At 64.0% G+C, this 9,397-nt stretch overlaps 1 protein-coding gene across 1 annotated transcript in view; it reads left to right on the forward strand.

Annotated features, from left to right (window-relative positions):
- Positions 1-9,397, forward strand: part of ITGA2B (integrin subunit alpha 2b) — a 65,177-nt gene that overhangs the window by 12,098 nt on the left and 43,682 nt on the right. Inside the window, exons 7-12 of the mRNA XM_024104593.3 lie at positions 34-159; positions 1,156-1,203; positions 1,963-2,006; positions 3,628-3,687; positions 4,960-5,012; positions 5,941-6,152. Coding sequence (XP_023960361.2) covers positions 34-159; positions 1,156-1,203; positions 1,963-2,006; positions 3,628-3,687; positions 4,960-5,012; positions 5,941-6,152 — 543 coding nt within the window. The remainder of the gene's footprint in view (positions 1-33; positions 160-1,155; positions 1,204-1,962; positions 2,007-3,627; positions 3,688-4,959; positions 5,013-5,940; positions 6,153-9,397) is intronic.

Here is a 9,397-nt window from a genome sequence, read left to right on the forward strand (position 1 = left end):
CTGACTCACGGGCGGCCCTGGATGTTCCCCCAGGGCTGATCTACTCGGTCAATCTGTCGGCAGTCGTGTCCCAAGTCCCCAGCAGCGCCCTGCTCTGGTCCGTGTTCCCGGAGCAGGTCACGGAGAACATGTACGGAGATTATGAGGGCGCCTACAGAGGTGAGTGCAGCCTCCCCCAGCAACCTGCCCACCTCGTGGCTGGGCACGGGAGAGATGGCTGTCCCCGGTGCCAGCAGGGCACTGGCAGAGTCATAAGAACGGCCAGACTGGGTCAGACCAAAGGTCCATGTAGCCCAGTATCCCATCTACCGACAGTGGCCAGTGCCAGGTGCCCCAGAGGGAATGAACAGAACAGGGAATCATCAAGTGATCTCTCTCCTGCCAACCATCTCCACCCTCTGACAAACAGAGTCCAGGGACACCGTTCCTTACCCATCTTGGCTAATAGCCATTAATGGACCTAACCTCCATGAATGTATCCAGTTCTCTTTTAAACTCTGTTATACACCTAGCCTTCACAACCTCCTCAGGAAAGGAGTTCCACAGGTTGACTGTGCGCTGTGTGAAGAAGAACTTCCCTTCATTTGTTTTAAACCTGCTGCCCATTCATTTCATTTGGTGACCCCTAGTTCTTGTATTATGGGAATAAGTAAATAACTTTTCCTTATCCACTTTCTCCACATCACTCATGATTTTATATACCTCTATCATATCCCCCCTTAGTCTCCTCTTTTCCAAGCTGAAAATTCCTAGCCTCTTTAATCTCTCCTCATATGGGACCAATTCCAAACCCCTAATCATTTTAGTTGCCCTTTTCTAGTGCCAGTATATCTTTTTTGAGATGAGGAGACCACATCTGTACACAGTATTCAAGTCCACACTGCCCCCACTCTAACCACCAGACCCCACTTCCCTCCAGAGCTGGGGAGAGAACCCAGAAGTCCTGGCTCCCAGCCCCCACCCCTTCTCTACCCCACTAGACCCCACTCCCCTCCAGAGCCGGGGTGAGAACCCAGGAGTCCTGGCTCCCTGCCTCCTCCTCCCCCCCGCTCTAACCACTGGCATCTCCTTCCCCTGGGTGCCGGTTGTTCTGCCCTGGGCACGTGCAGCGGGCAGGGGCGTTCAAAGGGTTAACCCTGCTCCCTCTCTCTGCAGGGTACTCAGTGGCCGTGGGGGAGTTCGACGGGGACCCCGCCACGCCAGGTAGGGGATTTGCCCTTGGCTTGTGTGGTGCCCCCTGAAGGTGCACAGCACTCTGGGGCTGCCAACCGGGCTCAATGGGCAGCAAAAGGAGCAGACTTGGCTCGCCCACCCTGGCCACGCCCATGGTGACCTCCCCACCCCTGCCTGCCCCCGGGGCACAGGGCTGGGAGCAGGGAGGGTGAGGGGCTCCTCGCCAGCTGCCACCCCCGGGCAAACAGGGCCTCTGCCCTCAGAAATGGCTTGCAGCCAGGGAGCCCATGCCCACTGGGCTCCCCCACACCCAAGTCCTCTGCCCACCAGGCTTCCCTGCCCCAGAGTCCCTGCCTGCCAGACCTGCCCACCTGCTTCTCCCTTCCAGCTGGGCACAGTCCTCCAGTCCTGGGGCTGGATCCGATTCTACCCTCCTCCCCAAGGGCTGGGGGCTCCCCAGCCTTGCCTAGAGCACCCCATGCACCTGGCTGCCTGCTGCCCTGGTCGCTGCATAGGCAAGGGCTGTCCAGGCAGGCACCGTCTGTGCGATGCCCCCAGAGCCTGGCAGAGCCCGAGCCACACAGGTTACAGGGTCTGGCAGAGCCAGACAGTGCAGCCCTTCCCAGAGAGGGGCAGCACCTGTTCCTGTGCCCTCTGCCCCCTGCCTGTCCCCTTCAGGTCCCTCACTGGGGTCTGGGGGGGGGGGCGGCTTTGGGACGGGCACACTGTGCCAGCGGTTCAGCACCCTCTGCCCGCGGGGTCGCGGGGACTCTTGTGTTTCCTTCGCAGAGTATGTCGTGGGCGTCCCCAACAAGAGAGTGACCTTGGGGGTGGTGAGTATCGGCGGCACCATCGGTAGGGTTACCATATTTCCACAAACAAAAAAGAGGACACTGGGGGGGGGAAGCCCCGCCCTAGCCCCGCCCCATCCACTCCCTCCCACTTCCCACCCCCTGACTGCTCCCCTCAGAACCCCAACCCCCCCTGCTTCTTGTCCCCTGACTGCCCCCTGCTGAGAACCCCCTACCCTAACTGCCCCCCCCCAGGACCCTACCTGTCCCCTGACTGCCCTGACCCTTATCCACTCGCATGGGTGGCAGGGTTGTAGAAATTTTGGTGGTGCCCAGAACCCCCCACCCCACCTGCCTAAGGCTCTGGGAGGGGGGTTGGGTGGGGGGAGGAGGTCTGGGGTGCAGGTCCTGGGCTGGGGATTAGGGTGCAGGAGGGGTGCAGGTTCTGGGATAGAGTTTGGGTGCTGGGTGCAGGCTCCGGGCTGGGGCAGGGGGTGGGTGTGCAGGAGGGGGTGAGGGGTGCAGGCTCTGGGATGGAGTTTGGGGGTGAGAGGCGGTGCAAAGGGAGGGGGTGCAGGCTTTAGGAGGAAGTTTGAGGGCAGGAGGGGGTGTGTGGGAAGAGGGAGGGGGATTGGGAGGGAGTTTGGGGATAGGAGGGGATGCAGGGGTGAGGGCTGTGGGTCTGGGGATGAGGGGTTCATGATGCAGGAGGGGGCTCAGGGATGGAGCAGAGGATTAGGGTGTGGGGGGATGAGGGCTGGGGGGTTTGGGGTGTTGGAGAGGCTCAGGGCTAGGGTGGAAGGGCAGGGTAAGGGCAGCCTGTCTTCCCATTAGTGGATGGGGGCACTAGGACCCAGGGGCAGCAGACAGCAGTTGCTGCTGGCTCTGGCAGTACACCCAGACAAGGGAGAGGCAGACAGGGAGGGGGGACCCACGGAGGGGGGGATGCGCAGAGGGGGGATGGCAGGTGGAGGCCGGGAACCCATCCAACACTCTCCTGCTCCCTGACTCCCCCCCCCCCGACTCCTCTTACCATTCTGGCTCCATGTGGGTCGGTTTGTGTGTTACACAGGACTACAGAGAGGGGGGGGGCAGGGGAGGGCTCTGGCTGCTGGAGGCCAATGGGAGTGGGTCAATCGGCCCAGCCGCCCAATCAGCAGCCACACTCTGCATGGAAGGGAGGGAGGGAGAAAAAAACCCCGGACATTTTAACCTTGTTACCAATTCCTCCCGGACGGCTATTTAGAGACGCAAAAGCCGGACATGTCCGGGGAAATACGGACGGATGGTAACCCTAACCATTGGGGTGAGCTGCTCAGCATGGGGCGTCGTCCCCGCCCCCCGGCTGTGTCCGGCTGGGGGAGCAGAGCGGCCATGGGCTGCTCATGGCCCTGCTCTCATGTATGTAATTCTCTCCGTGTCCTGCAGGTGGCATCATGTGCTCCAGGTTGTGTATGTGTGTGTGGGGGGGGGGCAGGTTCCTCCCTGCAACTGTGGGGCTCCCAGAGACCCCTCCACACCAAGCACCGCAGTGGGCCACCCCCTATGCTGGGCTCCCAGCTCCTCCTCACGGGAACAGGCCCCAGGGAGGTTGCTGGCCAGGGAGACATGGCGGGAGCAGCCCCCATCTCTCTCCTGGCTGATTTGTTTCTCCCCACGGCAGGTCGAGATTTTCAGCGCTAGGAAGTCTCTGGCGCTGGTACAGAGCATCCAGAGTGAGCAGGTACCTGCCTCCCTCCCACAGCCCCTGCCCCCACATCTACCCCCTTCCCCCAACTCCCCAATACCCCCATCACTCCTCCCCCCTTCACGTTCCCCTGCCCCGCCCCAGCCAAGGGAGAGCCAGCCTCCAAGGACCCCACTCCCAGCACAGGGGTCTCCCACTGGCCTCCACAAACTCTCAGGCTCCCAAAGCAGTGGCCACTTCGAAAAGTTTGGCCTTAGTTACCAGTCTCTGAGCAAGAGAGGCCCAGGGCTGGGACAGCAGGGGCTGCAGGTCGGGAGTGAGGGGCACCGGCAGGGCTGGGGGAGGGGCCCAGGGCTGGGATAGCAGGGGCTGCGGGTCGGGAGTGAGGGGCTCTGGCAGAGCTGGGGGGAGCCCAGGGCTGGGATAGCAGGGGGCTGCAGGTCGGGAGTGAGGGGCACCGGCAGAGCTGGGGGGAGCCCAGGGCTGGGATAGCAGGGGCTGTGGGTCGGGAGTGAGGGGCACTGGCAGAGCTGGGGGGGAGCCCAGGGCTGGGATAGCAGGGGCTGTGGGTCGGGAGTGAGGGGCACTGGCAGAGCTGGGGGGGAGCCCAGGGCTGGGATAGCAGGGGGCTGCAGGTCGGGAGTGAGGGGCACCGGCAGAGCTGGGGGGAGCCGAGAGCTGGGATAGCAGGGGCTGTGGGTCGGGAGTGAGGGGCTCCGGCAGAGCTGGGGGGTAGGGAGGAGCCCAGGGCTGGGATAGCAGGGGGCTGCAGGTCGGGAGTGAGGGGCACTGGCAGAGCTGGGGGGGAGCCCAGGGCTGGGATAGCAGGGGCTGTGGGTCGGGAGTGAGGGGCACTGGCAGAGCTGGGGGGGAGCCCAGGGCTGGGATAGCAGGGGGCTGCAGGTCGGGAGTGAGGGGCACCGGCAGAGCTGGGGGGAGCCGAGAGCTGGGATAGCAGGGGCTGTGGGTCGGGAGTGAGGGGCACTGGCAGAGCTGGGGGGGAGCCCAGGGCTGGGATAGCAGGGGGCTGCAGGTCAGGAGTGAGGGGCTCTGGCAGAGCTGGGGGGAGCCCAGGGCTGGGATCGCAGGGGCTGCGAGTCGGGAGTGAGGGGCACTGGCAGAGCTGGGGGGGAGCCCAGGGCTGGGATAGCAGGGGGCTGCAGGTCGGGAGTGAGGGGCACTGGCAGAGCTGGGGGGAGCCCAGGGCTGGGTGAGCAGGGGCTGCGGGTCGGGGTTGACAGGCATTGGCCAGCCCAGCGCAGCCCCTGTCCTCATCCCCCCTCCCCCCCCCCCCCGCATGTCTTCCAGGTGGCGTCGTACTTTGGTCACACGGTGGCTGTTGCTGATGTAAATGGCGATGGGTAAGGAGGAGGTTGGCACTCGCTTGGCAGCTGGGGCACTGAGCCCAAGTGCCCACGTCTGTCCCCAACCACTGCCTGGGGGGGCGGCGAGGCCCCTTCACTCAGGCCTCCCATCCTGGGCACTGGCAGGGCAAGGGAGAGCCGGGCTCACGCTGGGGGGTGCCGGGGCTGCTGGGCTCCATCACCTCCAGGGGCCTCCATGCTCCGCGTTACCCGTGCCTGTGGTACAGCCCTGTGGGGCCAGAGCCCTCGTCAGCGCCAAGGGCTGGGGGCACGGCTAAGAGCTCCCAGGGTCCCCTCTGCCCAGGCCCCGCTGACGTGCTGGGTGTGGATTGTGCAGCTGGTGAATCCATGGGGCAGTCACGGTGCCCTGAGGACGGGGCTGGGTCCCTGTAGGTGCTGCTCCTCCTCCTGGCCTGTGCTCTGGGCTCCCCAGCCAGCCTGGTTTGTCTCCCCACATCCCCCCACGTTGGCTTCTGCTGCCATCTGGTGCCCACCAGCCTGCACTGCGGCTGGCAGAGCCTGGCGCCAGGCAAGCAGGGGCAGGGGACAGGAGTGGGGCAAAGCTGAGCCGAGGGGGGAACCCCAGCCCCCAGCACAAGGCCCGTGTCAGCCCGGGGGGAGCCTGGGCCCTGAGGGGACTGGGGACGGACAGACGGACGGACAGAGCTCAGGGCGTGTCCGTGTCCAGGAGCATCAGCCACGGGGCACCGACTAGTGTTAGCCGCAATGGCCCAATGCGTCCCTCCTGCAGGGGATGCTGCGCCCGGGGGGGCAGGGGCTGCTCCCATCCCAGCATTCCTTCCCCCCCCCCCCCCCCCCGTGGGATCGTCCTTTCATTCCGTCGGCCCCCGCGGCCTGACGGGGACAGGAGCCCAGACGAGTCGGGCGCCTCCCTCTGCCATCCATCTGCCCCCTTTGCCACCAGGAAGGACGACATCTTGGTGGGAGCGCCGCTCTACATGGAGCAGCACTCCGACCGCAAGCTCTATGAGGTGGGGTGCATCTACCTGTACCTGCAGCGCCGGGGTCCCCACCCCTACAGACACCCCTGGCAGACCATGACCGGCACCGAGGTCTACGGCCGCTTCGGCACAGCCATCGCTCCTGCGGGGGATCTGGACCAGGACGGCTACGTCGGTAACTCCCCGCGTGTCAGTCTGCTAGTGCTCAGGGCAGGGGGCTTTGGGTTGGCTCAGAGACCTCCCCCACTGGCTGGGTCTGGGGCAGGGCACCTGGGAGGTGTGCCCCAGTGGTGGGGGAGTGACCACAGCCTCCGTGGGACAGACTGGAAGGCTGGGAGGCAGCCCTGGGATGGCCGAGCCCCAGGTCTCAAAGTGCTCGTGGGGCGGAAGAGCTCTGAGTCCTGCTATATAGCTGGGGAAACTGAGGCAAAGCGACGAATCTCTCATAGCCCCACAAAGTAGCAGAGCCAGGAACAGTCCTGACGCTCAGTTCCCCGCTGCCCCCAGCTCTAACCACTAGTCCCAACTCCTCTCCCAGAGCTGGGGATAGAACCCTGGCATCCTGGCTCCCAGCCCCCACTCTGACCCCTAGACTCGACCCTCCGAGCTCTGGGTCCCCTTCTCGTCAGTGTGTAACGTCTGGGGCCCGGTCCCTGCCTCAGTGGGTGGGATCCTGCCCCCGGGGATGAGGAGCAACTGGTGCCCAAGGCTCAGCTGCTCTGGCCGGGGCCTGGCTCGCGGGCCCTGCTGTCCTGTCCCCTCAGATGTGGCGGTGGGGGCTCCGTTTGTCGGGAGCGGCCGTGTGCTCATCTTCAGAGGGTACAGCGAGGGGCTCCGCACGCCGGCCTCGCAGGTCCTGGAGAGCCCCTTCCCTGGCCGTGCCGCCTTCGGCTTCTCCGTGCGCGGTGCCACCGACATCGACTCCAACGGGTACCCAGGTACAGCCATCCTCACAGCCACCCCCGGCCCGCCAGGGTCACAGGCCTGGAGCTGGCCAGGACCCATGGCCCAGACCCTTTGGGGAGAGAGATGAGTGTGTGGGGAAGAGGGCTCGGCCTCCACCTCCTCCCTGGACCCCCTTCCTGTGCCGGGCGCTGCCCCCGGTCCTCTGCGCCCTCCCTCCCGTGCGGCAGCTGCTTCCCCTCCCGTGCCGACTGCTGCTCCCTGGGCCCCCCCTCCCGTGCCAGGCACTTCCCCCCTGCCCCATGGGCCCCCCCCTCCCATGCTGGCCGCTGCCCCCTGGGCTCCCCCCTCCCATGCCTGGTGCTGCCCCCTGGGTCCCCCCTCCCGTGCCAGCCGCTGCCCCCTGGGCCCCCCTCCCATGTCGGCCACTGCCCGCTCCTCCTAGGTCACTCCATGCTGGGTGCTGTCCCCTGAGAAATGCTGAACACCCTTCCCTAGCAGGGTGCGGCTCTCTCGGCCCTCTAGGCGGGTGCCCCCCTGGCTGGCTGGAGCCCTGGCTCCCCGCCCTGGCTCTGGCTGGCAGCTTTGCCACACAGCTGAGCCGCAGGATCCTGTGCCCGCCCCATGAAGCCCGGTGTGACCCTTGACTTGTGCCCCCAGATGTGCTGGTTGGGGCGTTTGGCGCCAGCAAGGTGGCTGTGTACAGGTGAGTGCCCGGGGCTGGCTGGGCGGGGGGTGGGTGAGTGCCCAGGGCTGGCTGGGCGGGGGGTGGGTGAGTGCCCAGGGGCCCTGGTCCTGGGTGCTTCTCTGTGCACATGAGCTGCACCTAGAGCCAGCAGCACTGAAGTCAGGAGGGGCTGCTGCCCCCAGGACACCAGGATCGGGGCCCGAAGCCCGGTTGGGTCTGGGAGGGGTCAATAGCATGGTGCCCAGCACAGACTCTGTCCTGGCACCAAGCAGCTGCCCCCCCAGTGCCTGGGTTCCCAGCTGTGGGGGAGGTGGCTGGCACATACCCAGCCCCTCCTCCCTGCCTGCCGCCCTTGCCCTGGGGATAACAGCCTGCTGCTGCTGCTGCCTGCCCGCGGAGCTTCTCCGACTGGTCAGGCTTCAGGCCCTGGGGTTGTTGCTCCTCACGGCTGGGCTGGGCCCAGCTCTGACCCCAGGCGTCCCTCTTGCTTACCCCAGGGATGGCGTTGCCCCCTCCCTGCCTGCTGGCCCTGATATTACAGAGCCAGCGCCATTCGCCTGGGTTTGACTGGCTTGATGGTGCCCACAGAGCCCAGCCCGTCGTGGTGGCCAGTAGCCAGCTGTTAGTGCCAGATGTGCTGAACCCTGAGGAGAAGACCTGCACTGCCCACAGGACCCTTGTCAGCTGGTGAGCAAAGGGACATGGGGGGGCCGTGTTCTGGGTGGGCGCAGGGCTGGAGTGGGGAACTGCTGTCTCCTTCCCCTGGGCCTTTCCCCCCACAAATGCCGGGCAAAGCCCTCACCAGCCTGTGTCTTTCCCCCACAGCTTCCCCATCCAGCTGTGCGTGGGCATCAAGGGGAAGAGCCTCCCGGAGAGAATAAGTGAGTGCCAGTGGGGGGGCAGCATGGCCAGGCGCCAGAGAGCGGTGGGGCTGGGGCCAGGAGGGCAGGGTGGGCAGGGGCAGGGAGTGGCATGGCCAGAAACAAGGGGGATGGCAGGGCTGGGCGCCAAGGAGATAGCATGGCTAGGGGGTGGTGGGGCTGGGGGCCAAGGGGGAAGCATGGCCAGGAGTGAGGTGGCAGCAGGGCTGGGGGCCAGGGGGCGGTATAGCCAGGAGCCAGGGAGCCATTGTGATGGGTTCGGTCACAGAGATCCCCTTGGGACTGTCATGTGATGTGCTGAAACTACCTCTGAGCCCATTTTCCCTGCCAGCTCGGGACTCCAGAACCTTGTCTTGTTGAGCCACACACAGCAGCCTGCTGTGAGTCAGACCCAGGGTCTGGTCCATGCCCCAAAGCTGCAGACTTTAACCAAAAACTGCTCTGCAGGTTACTTGTCTCCAGCACCCAGACACCCAGTTCCCAATGGGATCCAAACCCCCAATAAATCCGTTTTATTCTGTACAGGGTAAACTCATAAATTGTCCGCCCTCTATAACACTGATATGCACAGCTGTTTGCTCCCCCAGGTATTAATCACTTACTCTGGGTTTGTTGATAAACAAAAGTGATTTTATTAAGTATGAAAAGTAGGATTTAAGTGGTTTCAAGTAATAACAGACTGAACAAAGTAAGTCACCAAGCAAAATAAAGCAAAACCACACAAGTCTACAATTGGCATAGGGAGAGCTCTGCCCAGGCCTTTGGGCCCTAGATTCACCTAGGTGTAGACTTGTGTGTTTTTGCTTTATTTTGCTTGGTGACTTACTTTGTTCGGTTTGTTATTACTTGAAACCACTTAAATCCTACTTTTTATACTTAATAAAATCACTTTTGCTTATTAATAAACCGAGAATAAGTGTTCTTCTTCGAGAGATGTCCCTGTGGGTG

This window comes from Chrysemys picta, chromosome 24 (genome assembly GCF_011386835.1).
Source record: "Chrysemys picta bellii isolate R12L10 chromosome 24, ASM1138683v2, whole genome shotgun sequence".
In the NCBI taxonomy this organism is placed as follows: Eukaryota; Metazoa; Chordata; order Testudines; family Emydidae; genus Chrysemys; species Chrysemys picta.